This window comes from Ambystoma mexicanum, chromosome 3p, assembly GCF_040938575.1.
Source record: "Ambystoma mexicanum isolate Mex_15411 chromosome 3p, UKY_AmexF1_1, whole genome shotgun sequence".
NCBI classification, from domain to species: domain Eukaryota; kingdom Metazoa; phylum Chordata; class Amphibia; order Caudata; family Ambystomatidae; genus Ambystoma; species Ambystoma mexicanum.
The window spans coordinates 612,770,737-612,790,719 of NC_090925.1; the positions used below are offsets into that span (position 1 = coordinate 612,770,737).

The following is a 19,983-nucleotide window of genomic DNA, read 5'->3' on the forward strand; positions in this document are numbered from 1 at the left end:
AAGCACACCAGACTACCACAAGGGTACTGCGAGTCACCCTCGATATTCAACAGAGTAATACAGATGGATTTGGGTAACATTGAAGTGGAAAGCACAGTGTTGCAATATGTTGATGACATAATATTTTGCAGCACCAGTGAGAGGAGATGCAGGGAAGACTCAGTTAAGATGCTGACAATACTGGCTGAAAAGGGTTACAAGGTAGACAAGGAAAAATTACAGTACTGTCAGGAACAGGTACTTTACATTGGTCAGCTCATATCCCAATACGGAAGAAAGATTGCACCACAAAGGGCACAAGCCATTTCAAAAACGCCCCTGCCACAAACAATAAGGGAACTACAGCAGTTCCTGGGACTGTGCAACTACTGTAGAGCATGGGTATTTGACTACAGCTCATACATAGGACCCCTACTTGAGGGATTGAAAGAAGCTAACAGAGGGGAGAAAAAGTTGGGGTGGAAATGAAAGAGGCTTTTGATGAACTGAAAGATGCAATATCCACTGCCCCGGTACTGGCCACCCCAGATTATGAACGACAATTTTTCATATTTTCACATTGCGACTCAGCAGTGATGAAAGCAGTGCTGGCTCAAAAAACAAGCATGGGCTACAAACCAGTAGCGTTTTACAGCGGCCACCTGGATCCTGTGATGTTAGGACATTTCCCCTGCGAACAAGGTCTCGCCGCAGCTGCCTTTGCGGTAGAAAAAGCATCAGCAATCACCATGGGGTGCCCAACCACACTGTTTGTAGAACATGCACTATTTGCAATATTGAACAAGCCTAAATCCACACTGACCACGCAGAGGGCATCAGGTTATGAGATCATCTTATCCAGACCAGAACTATCTATTGTTAGATGCAGCACTGTTAACCCTGCAAGGTTCATAGCAGAAGTAATTGAGGAAGGAGACTATGTACACGACTGTACGCAGACTACTGAAATGTACTCATGCACTAGAAAGGTTGAAGAGAACGCACTAGATGGAGGTGAGCTCTTGTTCATTGATGGGTCATCAACAATTGACCATAGTGATGGTATAAGGAGAACTGGGGCAGCAGTGGTAAAAATGACGGAGGTGCCGGTGTGTGTGGCGATGAAATGTGTACAATTACCGCAGCATTACTCCGCTCAAGCAGCTGAATTGGTTGCACTGATCTTGGCGTTGAAGGAAAGCTTTGACAAACGAGTGACCATATATTCTGACAGTGCATATGTCACATTCACCGTCCACTCAGGTTTGTCAAAATGGAGGAGAAGAGGGTTTAGGAGAGCTGACGGCACTCCAGTACAACATGCCCTCTTGTTGGCTGAACTAATTGAAGTAATAAATGACCCCCAAGAGTTAGCATTGGTCAAATGCACCGCACACACTAATGGAGAAGATCATGTCTCAAAAGGAAATGCAGCAGCAGACGCACATGCAAAGTATGCTGCCTATTTTGGTGAGATATGGAACCCCCCAGAGTCAGAGAGAGGGAGAGGGAGGCGGATAGCTAAAGAGATGTTGATAAGAGAAGGGTACACACATCTCCCGGCCACACAGATAATGGAGCTACAAGCAGCTGCACCAATGGCAGAAAAAGAAATATGGGTAAAAAGAGGATGTACAATGTCACCAACTGACGCACTATGGCGCCAGGGTAACACTGGAAAGATGATAATTCCACTGACACTATTGAACACCACCCTGAGCCAATTACACCACCCAGCCCACACAGGCAAGGAGGTCATTGCAGCACGAATTAGGGAAGACTGGTTCTGCCCCGAGTTAAACTCCCATGTGACAAACTTCATCAGCAATTGTCTCACATGCCAACAGTTCACGGCTGGTCACACACTGAAGGTGATAAAAGGTACTACACCCCGGCCAGAGGGACCCTTCCTACATATCCATATTGACTATGTTGATATGATCAACATATGTCAAGGAAATAGGTATATGATTGTAGTAGTATGCCCGTTCTCCAGGTGGATTGAGGCAGGACCCTGCTCACATCCAGATGCATTTAGAGCAGCTAGATTCCTAGTGAGGGAGGTTTTCCCCAGGTGGGGAGTATGCAAGATACTGCGGTCAGATAACGGCCCGCATTTCGCTAATGAAATGTTCCAGCACATCACATCCTTATTGAACATCAAGCATAAATTTGCGTGTGCATATCACCCGCAGGCCAACGGTGTATGCGAACGCCTGAATGGCCTATTGAAGGAGGCAATTGCAAAGATACAGCAAACGACAAAGAAGAGTTGGTTGTACTGCCTTCCACTAGCCCTATTTGAGTTGAGGAATAGACCAGGCTCCGACCACCACCTCATCCCTCACGAGGTGGTGACCGGACGTCAAATGCGCCTTCCTCTGACGCCAACCTCAAGAGCATTCACTGACTATGAAAGCACTGCAGCTGTTCTTGGTGATGAAATGTACCAATATGTGTCTTCTTTGATTACTAGTGTAGTGTTTGTGTCTCAACAGCTCGAGCGCACGCGGGGCGGGTCTAAGAGTGATCAACAAGAAGACGAGGACAGAGAACGAGAAAAAGAAAAACTGTGCAAAATTGCTAAAGGTGACCACGTACTACTCCGCAATTTCAACAGAAAGTGGAACAGCCCACGTTTCACTGGCCCCCACCTGGTAGAGGAAGTATCAACAAGAGCAGTAAAGCTACAGGACAAACGTGCCTGGAATCACCTACACGACGTAAAGATCTGCAAACTCCAGACCCGCCCTAGCGTCACCGACAGGGCCATTGGAAGAACAGCAACAGCGTCGCCGACGGAGGAAGAGACTTCTACCACAGCTAACGGCCCAAGTGTCTCCCTACCCTACCACCCCCCAGATTCCCCAGAGACAACTACTGGCATAGAGGAGGGTAATTCCCACACCGCCCACCCCATGGTCACACGATCAAAGAGTAAAGAGACTTCCGCCAGTTGAGCCCTAAACCCCCTGCCTATCGACATCCCTCCCACTGCAGCAATAACCCAACTGAAGGACATTATTTTGCACATATACACATGTAAACACTTGAATGTTCTTTTTTTTCTCTCGCACATGCAGGTACTGTGTATTATTGTACTGCTAAGAAAATAAATAACTAACAAAGTTCACTGCCCAGGAGTAGATGCTACCCTCAGACGATAACTACCCTGAAGAATTATCACACCAATTTGTCTATCACATAAAAAGGCCAAAGTACCTAAAAAGAAGGAGGGTACGTGTCTACTACACGGCATTTCTCTTGGCCATAGAACAGTCAATGCCCCATCTCCACCCTTACTTGCCTGTCCTAAGAGATAGATCACTTAGATTGGAGTGGGAACAGCTCTTCGCCTGGGCACTGAACGACTACCTGATAGGGAGAGCTTGAAAACAACAACTAACACTAATAACGAGCATATTGAGAATTTTCAGGCGGGCAACTTTAACGTCGCAAGAATTAGCTGCCGGACTGCAGCAAGGTAAGAGCAAAATGCCGGTGAGATTAACATCTGTAATAAAAATGATAGGGATTTTGATGATCACCGGGTTCTTGGCTGCCTCTGTATGGCAGAACAGTTGTGCTATAAATATTTTGGCTGTTCCCAAATCTAACATACCCCCACCCCCGGCTGCAACAGGTGTTACGTCAGGTGGTACTAGCAAAATCCCACACAAGGGAAATAGAGTTAAACGCAGCACATACTCAGACAATAAAGGTATTGACAACTACATACAAGATTCAGCACACGTCTCGAACAACATTTGGTACCAACACATGACTCAAATAGGTAAGCAGACAACAGAAGACAGCTGCTACGTCTGCTCATTGATCCCATACGCCATGAGCGCTTCCCGAACTTTCGTTGCCACGGAAATAGATGAAAAAACAGCACGAGGTATAATATACTTGGCACTGTTCCAAACGAAAGGGAGATTTCAAGGGAACACGGTGCACCTGGTATGGAAAACACGAGACACATACCCGTACGAAAACAACTTCCTCAAGGTTTATTTGAGTTACCACAAGGCTAGTTTGCACGCTGAAGCATTCAGATACATAACAAGCGGCCCTGAAAAAGGAGAAACAAAGAAAGTAACATTACAGTACCTACCATGTGATTGGTACGCCACTGAAGTTCCTGGTAAACAAGGATGTTGGGAAAGACCACTGATAATAATAACAGGGAAGGTGTACCTGGGTGACAAATGGGACATAGGAGTGGTTGGCAGCAACATGGTAACGAGAGAGGATACTAAGAGTACTGCTGAACACAACGACAGATGTTGGATGACCTGGGTCAAGTACGTACCCATGCTAACGTGGATAGAGAAGGATGAAGACCCAATAACAATACTGCCGCTGACTGCTCCTAAGGTATGCTACCAACATAAAGGAGAAGTGGACGTGGGATACAACACCAACTGTGCAAGTGTGACGGAGTTACCTGAGGGGGGAGCAGGAACAGCAGTGGTAATGGACCATTACTGGGCCTGCGGAGACAAGGCATACCACACACTGCCCCCTCTGTGGAATGGTATATGCACAATGGTACACGTCAATGTATCATCACTAGTGGTGCCCCAGAAACATGTGAATGTGGCAAACTTTCCCAAAATGGATGAAGGAAACAAGAGGAAGAAGAGATCTGTACACTCTCAGAAGGAGCCAGAAAACCAAAACAGCGGCAACAACACCGTCCTGAATAGAAAGAAAAGACAAGGAGAACCTTTGACAGGAAATTACCTATGGGGACGGTCGGAAACAGCACTCACTTCAATCCTGCCAGAACATAGACTATTCAGCAGAGCAGCAATGTTCTTCTCCTCAATAATACATCCGGGACTACAGGCTTACGCAAACGCAAAATGGCTCCAGATAACTAGATGGGAACTAATGATGACAATTAATTCTACAGTAAATGGATTCAACGCAATAAAAGAAGAACTACGAGCAGTGAGGATGGTGGCACTACAGAACAGATATGTACTGGACCTCCTCACAGCAATGGAAGGAGGAGTTTGCGCAAAGATAGGACAATCATGCTGCACATTTATTCCTGCTAACGATGCTGACAATGGTACACTGACAGAAGCAGTATCACAATTGGCCCAGATGCACTCCAAAATGATGGATGAAAGTAAAGGTGTGAAAAAGGACGACAGCTGGTTTTCGATATTATGGTCGTGGATGCCATCTTGGCTGTCAGATGGACTGAAGATTATAGTTGGATGCATTATTTTGGCTGGAGCTGCACTGATCTTGATAAGATTTTGGAAGGCCCGGAAGGCACGAACCACTGACGAGATGATCGAAATGGTTGGTATGCACCCCTTGATGCCAGCAGATAACGGTCAACACACAGGCATAATAATAAAGGAGAGAGAGAAGTTGCGCAACCAGATCATCACCAACCATCTGGACCCACCTTCTGTGAAGCTCGAAAACCCAAGAAACCCAAGGAGCTACATAGGGAAGTGGGTATACTGCACACCTGGAGGAACTTGTGTATATATGTATTGGTCATTTGAAGACCATGTGAACCACTATGGACATTTGGGAGGAGTAACTAAAATATGGAGAGTGAGAGGAGATAAGGAAAAGGATATGTTTGTGGTCAACAAGTCGACCAGAGGGGGGACTGAAGTGGGAGAATGGAAGAAAAGGCTCCCACCAATCCCCTCTCTCTCCTGGCCTAGAGGATCGCGGCCCAGGCACCCGCCATGAGAGGAGTTTGCCCATCTACCAGACGACCAAATACCCTGGTACAAGAACATACGGATGTGCCCTCCAGCGTGCCCACCCGCGTGCCCGCCAGCCTGCCATACCCTTGCCGACGCCTGCGGCATGGAGGAACTCGACTGAATCATCCAGCACTAACTGAACACATCGTTAGAGATGCCATGACGACCTAGCCAACGGTCAGAATACCCGTGCAACATACACAATGGACACTCCCACACCAATCCACACGAAGAACATACTCAGTGCTACGACATAGGTGACGGACACACCCATAGACGCGCATCTTTATTATTTTTCACATAGGCTTCTCAAAATGCAGAAACGCCAGACGCACAATGAACTCATCTAAAAAAGCTTGCTCACGCTTCTCCTAAACCCATGCGCAATAATGAAAAGTATAATGAAGACACGATACTGGAGATAAAGCAATATGATACCATAACCTAAAGCGCCTGTGCATCAGACGGCTCCACTTATACACCAGGCCCAAGTAGGCCTCAAGCAAGAGTTCCCTTGAACATTGAATGAGCCAGAGTACAGTTGCTGATCCCGTAGAATGAGCCCGGCGAAAGCAGACAGTCAAGGGCACAATGTTGCTAACTCGCATGCCACAAGCCGACGCCAAGGTCACACCTGCAATCAAGCCAGGCACACAGTGGAAAATACAATATTAATTGTGCAGAATTCTGCCTCAACCACGGTCCCACCTCACTTTATCAAGCCAAACCTGACAGGGTGCCAGGCCCGGGAGGAGGGAGACGCCTGGATTCCCCGCTTCAAGACTCAGGCAGATACTATTAAGCGTCTCAAAGGACATCTGCAGCGGTGGGAGTAGTCGGCCTTCCAGCATATGAATAAATCTCACATTGTCTGCACATACCCATAGTGAAACATTGTTGCAAATGACAGGTGCACCGCGAGCTGGGAACAGCGATGGTCCCAGACTGGGGGGCTCGTGTGTGGACCAATCAGAACATGGGGCTCTTATCACTGACGCCACTAACATTGACCAATCCTCAGGGGTCTCCATGTAACAATTTTCATGTATCAATTTGAAGGGACAACCCAAGTATACCACCTGACTAACCCTCAACCACTAACAATGCTCTCTATACGTATGCTATACTAACCCTACCACTCGAGGAGCCAATCCAGAGTGGCGATAGGTTTCTTGCTAACTTTCCCAGGTGACGCAAGTAGCGCGTCATACTAAGGTAAAAAGGGCCTGCGAGCCCATGATGAGGAGTGTGTGTCAGGACCGACGCGTACGATCCTTGACCCATCCCTGCCGTTTGTTCAATAAACAGCAGAACCACCTTGCTTCTTGCGTGTGCCTCATACTCATTTTTGGGATACACGGGAGGAGTTGGGGCCTCCCTGCCCGGAGGTCCGCGGACGGCTCAGCCGACCCCGGGAGAATTTCTCCCCGACAGGTGCCCTGCATCTTTAATTGACTCCAACTACCCACCCCCTGTACACATACATTAACATGCACTAAGCCCATCTTCTCTCAATTTTTTGGGGGCTAGGCGGTGTGTTATCAATGATAAATTGATTTTCATTCATATTGATTTTAACCAAAATTAGGTTTTCCTGCTTCCGATGTGCCATCTCCAATTCTGTTTCCATTGTTTTCTTCATTCACCGCCCAGATCCAGAAGATATCCAGAAGAGCCATCCTCTCAAGAGAATAGCTGATGACCACCTCCACAGGAAGTGGCCTACATTCATTGGCTCCTGGGTCCTGCAATGGAAGTCCTTACCTGTCACCGATGGGAAGTAGATTCCGACGAGCAGGGTAAAGTACGATGTCATGTCACTGAAGACATAGGGCTGGTCCAAGTTGATGCCATCTGTTGTCGCAGAAGAGGGCATGCCCCGCTTCTCCACAATCACCCCCTTGGTCAGGTAGTTCCCCCACAGGTTTTCTAAAATGTAAAAGAAAGAAAACACAGTAGGCATACACATAGTCAATACGTTGGGGGAATGGCCTGAGTAGAGGTCATCCACATACACCAAAAGCTTTTGCTTCTTCTTCAAGCTGAGTACCATGTGCTGTCCACGTACCCTAAACTAGCCAGTGTGGTCTGCTGCATTGTGCCCAAAAATAGCCAGTGAAACCTGCCAGTGCCCCAACTCACCTCAATCTGTTCAGAACTTTCTCGAACAACAGAGTTCCTCCACTCAGTGATGCCATTTGTTGTCAGCAGATCCCAACCTAGTAATGCCACCTGCGGCCAGTACCCACCATGATCTTATTGCCTTATTTTGTCAGTGCAATCCAAGCTTGTGATAACACCTAATATCAGCTCAAGCCAACTTGGTAGTGTCTGGTTAAATAATTCTAAACCTTCCAGCCATCACCTTTTTGGTTTTGCCCCAGTGTCTGGTGCTGTCAACTGGTAACACTTCTTTCTGCCAGCACACTCAAAGTGGTAATGTAATGGGGTAGATGAATGCTCAGGAAATACCCACCACCCCTACTCTGATGAATATACAAGTACGGATTCCAGTGCCTGCCCCTCACCAGTATCGTCCAGGTGAGAAACGTTACCAATTGAGACAGCCCTACCGCTCCAGGAGTCTGGGGTGGAAGATGAGATTCTCTAAAACCATGACGTTACTGTTATGAATAAGAGAGATGAGTTGACTTGTAGAGTGACAGGTAGTTGTTAATATATATATATATATATATATATATATATATATATATATATATATATATATATATAGTGAGAGAGATAGAGAGAAACTAGACAACTATACGCATACACACAAAGTACACATAGCAGAGGTGCATGCATTAGACACAAAGAAAACATGCACTCCACCATCGACTTCTCACCCACCATGACCAACCCTACTGAACTAGTAGAGTTATACAACACAACTATCCTTAAGGCCATAAACACCATAGCACCACTCAAGCTTCGGAAAGCCAAACCACGAGCACACCTCAATTCTTGGTTCACCCCCAAACTAAAAACACTCCGCAAATCCAAAAGACAAGCTGAATTAGCATGGAAACAGTCACCATCCACTATTAATAAGACATCTTACGCACTGGCATCGAACATCTATAAATCAGCCATCATCCAGTCTAAAAAAAACATGTACAATGAAAGAATCAGCAACGCCAAATCTAATACCAAAGAGCTATTCAATATCCTGAGAGAACTCGAATCACCCTCCCCCACTCCAGACACTTGTAACAAAGACATCCACTGGTGCACGAGCATCCAGGAAGCACTCCTAGGCAAAATTGCCACACTACAAGCCAAAATCCTGACAAAGAAAGAAAGCCTCACCCTCACTGATAACATCACCCCCTCTACACACACCCACACCACCCCCCAAAATGATGACAATAACCTCTTTGAGTTTTCCACCATAACCATCAAAGAGGTTGAAGAAATAATCTACTCTCTTAAACCGTCCAAATGCCAAGGCGATACCTGCCCAGCCCCAGTCATTAAAGATGCAGCCAAACAACTTGCTCCCTTCATCACTTCCCTCATCAACTCATCTTTCACCTCCAACATAGTGCCCAACAACCTCAAGGACTCCTGGGTTCTTCCTTTACTTAAGAAGCCCACCCTTGAGCCTAATGTCCCCACCAACTACAGACCCATTACGACCGTACCCTTCCTACTAAAAATCCTCGACAGAGCTGCCTATCTTCAGATACAGAACCACCTTGAGAAAAATAACTTACTAGGACTCAGACAATCAGGATTCCGCCCCAAACACGGCACTGAGACCGCCCTGATTGACCTTAAGATACAGATGGACAACATTAAAGACAATGGTAAACTAGCCATCCTTCTCCTTCTTGACTTATCGGCCGCCTTCGACCTGGTCAACCACGACATCCTCTGCAAACATCTATCCTCAGCAGCCAAATTTTCAGATAACGCCAACGCATGGATCCATTCCTTCCTTAACAACAGATCCATGAGAGTCTACGCACCCACAGCCTCTGCCATCCCAGCCCCAGTCACTTGCGGTGTCCCCCAGGGCTCCTGCGTCTCCCCCACTCTATATAATGTGTTCACGAAACCCCTCTTTGACATATTGGACCGCTTGGGTGTCATCTACACCAACTACGCAGATGACACCCAAATACTGATCCCTTTAACAGGCGACTACTCCACCGACCTCACTGCTCTCAACAACATTTATTCCATTATCCAAGAATGGATGGCCAAGCATGGCCTATGCCTCAATGACGACAAGACCGAACTTCTTCTCCTAGGTTCCCAACCCAGACTTAATAAACTCGACAAACTCTATCAAGCATTCACTATAGACGGCAATAACATCATCGTCTCTAACAGCGTCAAAACCCTAGGAATCTACCTCGACTCCTCCCTCACACTGACAAGACAGATCAATTCCATATCATCAGCCACTGCTTACACCTGTAAACTCATCAATGCCAGCAGACCTTACCTCTCACCATCCAACTGCATCACCTTAGCCAGAGCGCTAGTCCTTTCCAAAGTTGACTACTGCAATGCGTTATACTTGGGAACCAGTCAGAAAAACATCAACAAACTACAAGTCATACAAAACAACGCCTTGCGAGCAGCCCTGAACATACCCAAACATGAACACATTTCGGACGCCAGACGCACCTGCCATTGGCTATCCATACCACAAAGAATTGAATATAAAACCATCTCACTCACACACAAATGCCTAGCTAACCAAGCACCCAGATACCTATCCGACAATCTCAATCACCACACCCCAGCGCGCCCTACCAGATCAGCTCAAACACATTGCTTAAATATCCCAAGATTTAAGCTCCAAAAAGCAGGTGGCTCCAGCTTCCCCGTGCTTGCCTCCAAACTTTGGAATTCACTTCCACTCGAGCTGAGATCAGAACCTTCCTTTCACAGATTTAGACACAACACCAAAATTTGGCTTCTATCCAAAGAAACGTAAACTGCCTAGCCCTACCTTACTAGCATGCACCAAGACTGTAAATTTGTAAATATGTAATCGGTTTGTACATTTCTGTTGTATTATTCTTGTTGTATTCATCGCAAGCGCCTGGATGCCCTAGGGCCAGGCGGCGCTATACAAATAATAAACTAAACTAAACTAAACTAAACATGAAGAGCATGCACAATAGGTAAGATATGCATTTAGACATGAAGTATACTAATAGGGCATCCATAAGACATGAAAAACATTAACATGACCCATGCATAAAGTGACTGCAGCATGACCAACATGGGAATATAGCTCTTAGATCTTTCCAAAGATGGATGCCGCAGCTTGTCTCAGAATGAGCACAGGCCCCAAAGCCTCTGGGAAACTCAAAAGGCTGAATCTACAGAAAAACATATTCATGCAGATCTCAGACAGTAGCTGGCAACAAGTGTCAAGGTGAGTGGGAAATAAGGGAGGATTGGGATGGCATAATGAAGGCACGCGATAACGGTTCTCAAAGATGCAAGAAGCATACTCCCAGCTTAATTAAAGTTTCAGAAAGGTACAAACAGCCTTTGATAGTCACGTGTGGTAGAACAGGAAACTAAAAGACCCCATGAAGAATAACCCAAGAATATTCTCAGTGGTAAGAGAAAACACCACACGCATATTAATATTAGCTAAAACCTTAATAAATAGAAGCAAATCCATCCTCATACATGACATCCCAACACGTGACCCAGATATGGAAAACACTGGCCATTCATTAGAAGGGAACAGAGATAGGGCACCTGCAATACTCCCTAAAAGTATAAATAGAGGATGAGGGATGATAACCCTTAATTGGATGAAGAGCAGTCCATGGGCCTCTCGCCCCCTACTCTATGATTGGCTCATCTTTTGACGACCTGTCAAGTGTCCAAGGTTGGTAAACTAGATACCAACCAATAGGAAATCCCCTTAACAAACCGCCATTATGGATTGTGCCAACCAATCAATCAGCCCTATAGTGATATATTAGAAATAATATCTGTGGGTAGGATGGGCCCAGGTGGAGCCATCAGATAGGCATCCACCAATTAAGTGACTAACCCCTAAACATTCTATATGCAGCTTGACCTACTAACCAACCCCAACTCCCAGTAGGTTTTAGAAATTGATAATGTAATGTCACATCATTTGTGATGTAATTTTATAACAAAACCAGTGTGTAATCTTCTGGAATACGAGAGCTACAAAAGGAAATGCTTGTATGTTGTCCCAGCTTAGATTTGTTGTTTGAATAAAGCTGGGTTTTGATATGCACCTGATTCCTCAAACATTGAGCATTTTTCCTGACTGTGTGATCCTCGGCACATCCTGAAAGTTCACACAAAGCTGGAGAAGCTACTCTTACTGGTTTTGCACCACAAACGGTTTACAGTGGTTGCAAATAATGTTGCACCCCACCTGATGATATTCTGATGTTCCGTGAAACGCTATAATACAATTCATGATTCTTATATCACTGTTCCACATCCTGGTGAGAGTGAACCCCCAATTTAGGTGATCCATTGGACAAGAAAGGTGTGCCTACCTGGCAAGGCCTCCCTTGTTCCATCCATTTATTGATGACAGATATGACATGATATGATATGATATGTAGTGCCTTCTCCCTTTCCATGGTGGCCATTAAAAAGAGAAAAGAAAACAAAAACAAAGAAGATTTGCCACCATGGAATAGGAGCCTTACTCAAGCTTTACTCCATGGTGCCCCCTATCTCGCTTTTTCTAATGATAAGCTAAACAGGGCATTAGTAGGTACCCACATCTGTCTAGTTGGCAGTGGGTCTCCACTGTGCCACCCCTTGGCAGTATTGGAAGCACTATTCCTGCTCGCTTGTGCCAACCGACAGTCAGTTTTCACTGAGCCCTATCTCCTTTTTGATAGTCCAATTCCTGCCCATTTAGACAATAATGGGTACTTTTCCCAGGTGCCAGCACGTCACTTCTGTGCCCCTCTCTCTTTCAATGTGCCTGTATGTCAAGCCCAGGCCTCATTTCAGCGGGAACCCCATGTGTTCCGATCTCACCATTGATGAGCCCGCTGGCCACCCCAGGGATGCCTTGGATCTCGGTGATGTTGTTCCGCATGAAGTAGTCGTCACAGGTGGCGTTTAGGAAGCGGGAGGAACAGAAGAGCTCCCACAGCTGGGTTGTCACCGTCTCATTCCCTTCCTGGACCACCTTGGCACAAATATCAAATCCTCTGCGGGACAGAGTCCTGTTACCCAAGATACAGATCCTAGGGAGACAGAAAGAGCAGGCAGTGAGGAAGATACAAGGGCATTACAGCAACTGAAAAAGAGATAGGGAATAATAGAGAGAATTTAAGAGACAAATAGATTGACAGAGAAAGGAAAAAGGACAAAACCTGGCCAGTTCGGAGACAGAGAGGGAGACAGGGAGTATAGTGAGCAAGAGTGAGACAGAGCGAGAGGGACAGAGAGATAGAGAGCTTGTGTGAGAAAGAGAGGGCAAGCACCCGAGAGAGAGCACGCACGAGAGAGAAAATACAAGGACTTGTCAGCACAAGAGATAAGGGGAGACAGAGAAATAGCAAGATGAAGAAAGGAAAGAGGAACTTGGGCAGTTGGGAGACACAGAGAGAGCGAAATATAAGGACATTGCAGAAATTGAAAGAGATAGAGAGAGAGACTGCAGCACTTGAAAAAGATAACGTGGCAGAAAGAGACCTAGCGAGACAGAGCAATAGATAGACAGACAAAGAAAAGGAGAAAGGACAAAGCATGGGCTAGTACGGGGAGAGAGTGATACAGAGAGAGGGAGAGATAGAGAGAAAAATACAAGGACATTGGGCAAATTGAGAAAGAGAAATAAACAGAGAAGAGAGAAAAGACAAATACGGGCAAGTAGGAGGCTGAGACAAAGAGAGGGAGAGTGAAATATATAAATATATATAAAGCGAGAGCGAGAAAGAGAGTGAGAGAGAGAGAGAGGAGACTACAAGGACACTGAAATAGTGAAACGAAGAGAGACATTGAGAGAGACATAGAAAGGCGGAAAAAGGGAAAAACATGGGCAGGTAGGAGTCAGAGAGGGAGAGAGAGAGAGAGAGAGAGAGAGAGAGAGAGAGAAGGGGGAGAGAGAGAGAGAAATACAAGGACATTGTGGCACTTGAAATGTAGAGAGACTGAGGGACAGAGAAATAGACAGAGAAAGGAGAAAGGCTGAAACATGGGTAAGTATAAGGCTGAGACACAGAGAGTGTGAGAGAGCGGCTGAGAGAGAGAGAGAGAGAGAGCGAGAAAGAGAGAGAGCGAGAAGTGTAATGTAGGGACATTGAAGAACTCGAAAATGAGATGACGAGACATAAAGAGTCAGCGAAAGGAAAAAGGACAGACCATGGGCAGGTAGGAACTAGAGGGAAAGTGAGAGTAAGAGAGAGTAAGAGGAAGAGATGGAGCGAGAAAGAGGGAGGGAGAGAGAGAGAGAGAGAGAGAGAGAGAGAACGAGAAGGAGAGGTCTTAGAAAAATAGAGCGAGTGGAGGGGGGAGACACAAAAGGAAGCAGGATTTGCTAGAAGGAAATGGAGACAAAGACTAAGAGACAAGTCTGCAGAGAAAGAGTGATGGAGAGACAGAGCGCAAGCAGTGAAGTTCGGGGAAGAGTTCATTGCTAATATTTGCCGGCTGGATCCTTTCATCAATCTCACTGTATCAGGGGTGTCTGGGAGACAGATGTAGCACTAACCAAGCACAGCACAGAAGAAAAATTACCCTCCCCAGTTCCTCAATAGTTCTCCCTGAGGGCAGCCACTGCCCACAAATAAGTACTGTGTTGTGGAAGCATCACAATCCCTCAGCCTCTGCCCAGTAATAGGCATTAGCCTTACATTCCAGGTTCCCCTGCCCGGCAATAGATTCATCAAACAATCAATTGCTTTTATTTGTTTCTTACCTAAATACCAGCTTTATTTATCTCCAGAATTCTATGAGTGTTTGCCCCAATCCTAGGGGTATCTCTATTTCTCCAATCATAACAGTTTCTCCCTCCCTCTAAGGGTCTCTCTCTCCAATCTCAGCGTTTTATCTCATTCCACAATCTCTGGGGTGTGCCTGTCCCCAATGCCTGGGCTGGGTTTATTTATTTATTTTATTTTTACATTTGTATAGAGCACATACAGCCCAAGGGCACATACAGCCTGGGTTGCTGCCTGACCAGTAGTATGTATTTCCCCTTCAGTCCCAGCGCAAGGCAACAGGTCCGCAAAGAGAATGAACCCAAATGCGAGACGCCCGCTCAACCGAGATACAGCGAGAAAGACCAGGGACTGGTGGGGCTGGAAACCACAGGGGAACAAGAGCCTCTATGAAAATGAGTGGGGGCATCTTCCTCGTCATAGTACTTGGCAGGCGAATAGACCAAGTCTGGGGGAAGTGAGAAAAGGGGCTAGGACCAAAACACCAAGGAGCAAGGGGAAGATAGTTGTCATCTTCTTGGTGGCAAAACTGAAGAACGGAAAGATACAGGTCCGAGGCCCGCGACAACAGAGGGCAGCAGAAAGGGATAAGCCCTCTTCCTTGGGGCAGCATTTAACAAGTCATAGAACCAAGTAGGGCATAGTGGGGATGCCTGGGTCATGGACCCTTCTGGTACATGAGCTGTAATGCTGTGAAACCTAGGGGGAAAAGAAAGGGCAGCAGAGGGGAGTCATTCCCCCTGGTGTTCTGAACTGTGAAAGTAAAGCCAAGAGAGGTCAAGGGAAGGGAGGCAATTCCCCTGGGGATGTGAAAATGTGAGAATAAAGTCACAGACGGCCAGGGGAAGGGAGTCATTTCCCTGGCATTGTGGAATCGTGAAACCAAGTGAAAAGAGAATCCAGGGGAACAGGCTTTCTGTGAGGAAAACACACACTGAGAACCAGACATCAGCAGAAGGGAGTCATTCTCCTGATGATTGAACTTACACGGAGGATCAAACCAGTGATTCAGGAGAAGGGAGTAATTCCCCCTGGAGGGAAGAAATAGCGACTGTTTGATACAGAGTGTTACAGGATCAGCAATCCTTTGTTTTGAAATTCTTTTTGCAAATCAGGTGCAGAGACGTTTTATGGGAGGGCAAAAGGGGCACTTGCCCAGGGCCCCCACCTTGGAGGAGGCCGCCACAAGGCTGCCTGATCTAAAGTAAGATTCTATTGTTCACCAGACTTAAATAGCACATGCCAGAAGATTTTATGGCATGCTGCTGAGGCCTAAACCTATTGCCTGTCTGTTTTGACAAGTACATTCTGCCTTGATCAATTAATCATGTAAGGCTTTCTGTGTTCACTGTGGAATATAGAGTTTGTGTGCTCCATACGGCACAACTTCTGTAGCATTCTTTCCTTCCTGTGGGAATGATATTATCATTGCAATAGCCAAAGTTGAAATCCATATTGATACATCGAGTGCCACAATGGGTTCAGAAGTTATCTCAGTGTGCTAAGCCCTAATTGCAGAGATATATGTTCATATGAAAGATTAGAAGAGCACATTCCAGCAAGGCTGGATGAACCTTTCCTATGTCTGAAGTTTATAAACCTACCTGCACATGTACTTTGTTTTGCATCAAAGAGGTGCTATTATCAGCAATGTCCCTGCACCAGATCGGGGTTGCTGTAAAAGCGAACATGTCATTTGTATGGTGAAGGTCTAGAAATTGGTTTGTTCAGATGGGGCATTCTAAAACCTAGCCAATCCCCTCCAAAGATGAGCATAAACTATAAGTCCAAGAGTTGAATAGGTATACAAATTCAAGACTGTGGAACCAAAGTGTTCATTCTTGTATCCTGGCTTTGTTAGCAGATGATACAGTGATACAGTGATGCGGGCCAAATCATCTAATATCTCTTGCATTACTGTGCTGTCTTCTGTGAGGTTTGCCTTCTTGCATGCTGGTGGCATCTTTTCGCGCATTACTTCATCTTTCTTCTTATTTATGCCATTTGAGTGGAGGGGGTGGTAGACAGGAGAGAGTGGACCAGATGTTGCAGGCCTCAGGCAAGCATATTTTAAGGTCTGCTCATTTGACACAAAACATGTTTTGTTTTTTGTATAAAAATCAAAGGATTTTCTGCACGTTTATGAATGACAATTTCACAAGCCATTGTTTTGGAAGTATTTAAAGCTTAAAAGTACAAAAGACATACCTAGATTAAATCTGTTAAATCACATTGATTGGTATGCTGGCACTTATATACTTCCCTTGATGATGGAAAGAATGAAGCTAGAATCATTCCCATTTTGCGTAACACCCTTCTGTAATATTTTGGTTTTAAAAATGGTCAGGTTTGGAAAGTAACCTCTTCGTAGATTGCTAATGTTGGCCTTCAAATGCTACTTGTTTATCATTTATCATTCTAATTAGAGCCAGAATGAAGAGGGTAAGGGGACCTGAAGGGAGTAAACATGCTTAATTTGAATTATGTGAGTCAGCATAACAACCTATAGGTCATGATCACAGTCTGCCACCAGTATTTCTTGATAACTTTATACCTTTGGTTTGGTGGGGGGGGGGCAAAGATGTCCATGCCCAGGGCCCCAAAAATGCTTAAGATGGCCCTGATCAGGTGCTGACCCTCAGTGAAAAATAGGCTGATACAGAGTGCAAAGGCGCACAGAAGAAGGACTGACAGGCGCATGGGAGGAGTAAGGAGAGCAAGAAACACGAAGGTGGTTGTGATGAATGATAGATGGCGGGAACAATTTGTTCACTCAGGTCTGATCGACCACAATTGCTCCATTCTCGCTTTCTCACTCTTCCACAGTCATTTCTCTTTGTTTATCTCAAAGAGGATCTGTGCTGAAAGATCCTGTTGTTTCCTGACAAGGGTTGCATAATAATCATTAGCAGGTGCGGATTAAGAAGTGTTACTTTAGAGGTGTGGCCTCTCTAGCTGGGGGAGTGGTTTTATAGATATGGACAGGAATCAGGGCTTTAAGTGAGCCAGGGCTACCTGGGGCGGATCCCTGTCAGTCTCCGAAAAGTGTTTCTGGGAAGGGGCCTGCCTAACCTCCCCTTGCAGCCACAGCTGATCTTGCCACAAAAAGACAAGTTTTTTTTTTCTAAAGCCTGAAGCTTTTGCGCATAAGGTTTTAAGATTTGCCTTTTGGAGATTCACTGACAGCTTGAATGAGATGTCATTGTGACTGTAGTTTCACTTTTGTCCCTTCTAGAATATCATGTTTCCTGTCAGATTATCAGAGTTTCATTGCATGCCTGCATCTAGCATCACCTCCATTTTCACGGTACATATGTGCGACTGCTGATAAGAACTTGTCAAATCGTGTCACTAGCAAGCAACTCAGTGGAAGAGTTTCACCAGAATTGGAATTGCCTACATTTCGAACATTGGGAAATGGATATTGCGCTCCTTCTTGCCCTCCAGCTTTGAGCAGACCCCACGACTTGCATACTCAGTAGAGTACACAAGCCCCGTTCCTCCACTTCACAAATGCTGCCTTGCCTTCAGGAGCCTTCCTGAGGCTGAACTCGTCTGTGGACTGCATTGAAGGAGAAGGGTCATCGCATGCCACCTAGTGAAGTGGAGTCCTATGGGAGCCCTTTCAAGACAAGTGAGCCTGCCAACCGACCCTCGCCTCTGGGTACTCTAATCTGTACTTTGGATCTGGGTGTCTCTTTGTAGGGCCTCAAGTGAAGAGTTTCTCCAAAACTGGCTGTTGGATAAAACCTGATCTTGTGAAATCCAGCCATATTTAAAACTTTCATGGTAATGAAGAAAGCCCTGGTTTGTGGACCTGTCCAGCAGGTGGGGATTTAGATCTAAATAGTGCCTGCAACTGAGGAGCCACAAGACAGTCCATTTGATTGAAACATTAGGTTTGGAAGTTTGGAACCTGTTTGTGTCATAAGCCGGTTCATACCACTATGTGCGTTCCCTTTTCGGTGTGTCCACCTCCTTGACCCCATAGGATGAGCAGTCCTGTAAAGGCCCTGGGGAATCTTCTGTGCTGTGCAGATCTTGGCCCATAAGCATCCTGTCTTAGCTCAGTACCAATCTGTCTAGTGGTGGGAATATCCACAACTGACCCTGGACTATCAGACACATGCCTAGTCTCCTGCCAAGCTAGAGACTGGTTAGAGACTTTTGATTAAATTCGAAAAAAAATAGGCTGTTACCACCCTCAGAGGTGGCATTCCGTAACAATCACCCATCCACATTCCACCGGATATATATAGAAACAACCTAAGCATTCATACTTGTGATCACATTGTGAAACCCTCATTTGTCTTTGGTGTAAATTGGCTTAGTTTAGGAAATCAGGGAGTCACATACACACCCTCTCCATGAAGGTGCACCCACTTTCTCACTCAACAAACACCCCTCTTAGTTCTACTTTGCTCTGCTGCCATTACTCCCACCCACCCTTCTCATTTCCCCTCCACATCAGAGAAGATGACCTTATCTGTGTTTGTCCCCAGTCTATTTCCTTCCTCAACCCAATCCCAGGTTATTTCCCAAATAGCCAATGTTTTTATTCTTTTATAAGGCACCTGACCCCAGGACTGTTCAGATTTTGTTTCTGTTTACGAAGCATGTCTCCTTAATAAAAATAGTACAATTACAAAAAAAATACAACTTTGAACATCCACTAACCTCTAGGGGTTTACGAACCAACACTTGCTCTCTAGCTGTATTCTTCCAGGTTAAAGTGCTCCGTCTCTGCTTGAAACCAGACACGGAAATGGACACGGAAATGATTACAAGCTCTTACTTACGGAAAGTCCGGAGGGTCAAATCCCGACTTAATGACACCAGCATAGATGGCCAGGATAGAGAGGATGACACATCCCAAGAAGATCAACGCGAATTTATTGACGTATTTCACGCCCACAAAGACCACGAGCGCCATGCAGCTGAGCACGCATGTGCCGTACACACGCATGTTGTTCAGTAGGGCCGCGGGTTCACCTCTGGCATCTTCGGCCTTGAAGATGGCCATTGCTGGGAAGAGGTATGTCTGCGGTAAAGCCACAACTGACATGTTAGTGTGTTTGCAATTTATTTCAGTTTACAATAAACAAGTTAACTTTAACGAAAAACATATCCAAGCTTAATTAAGACGAGTGTCAAAGACCGGTTGTGGCATGTGAGGCGTGGGCCAAACCTAACATTCTGCTGTGTTCAGACCTGTCACAGGCGGCTGATGAGGGCCAAACCTAACATTCTGCTGTGTGATGTGGGCCAAACCTAACATTCTGCTGTGTTCAGACCTGTCACAGGCGGCTGATGAGGGCCAAACCTAACATTCT

At 45.8% G+C, this 19,983-nt stretch overlaps 1 protein-coding gene across 3 annotated transcripts in view; it reads right to left on the reverse strand.

The window, feature by feature from the left end:
• The window catches only part of SLC12A5 (solute carrier family 12 member 5), a 1,549,598-nt gene that overhangs the window by 378,691 nt on the left and 1,150,924 nt on the right, over nucleotides 1-19,983 (reverse strand). For all 3 annotated transcript variants that reach the window (XM_069651368.1, XM_069651367.1, XM_069651369.1), the window contains exons 7-9: nucleotides 19,450-19,691; nucleotides 12,741-12,952; nucleotides 7,491-7,655 (exon numbers count right to left, since the gene is read on the reverse strand). In XM_069651368.1, coding sequence (XP_069507469.1) covers nucleotides 7,491-7,655; nucleotides 12,741-12,952; nucleotides 19,450-19,691 — 619 coding nt within the window. The remainder of the gene's footprint in view (nucleotides 1-7,490; nucleotides 7,656-12,740; nucleotides 12,953-19,449; nucleotides 19,692-19,983) is intronic.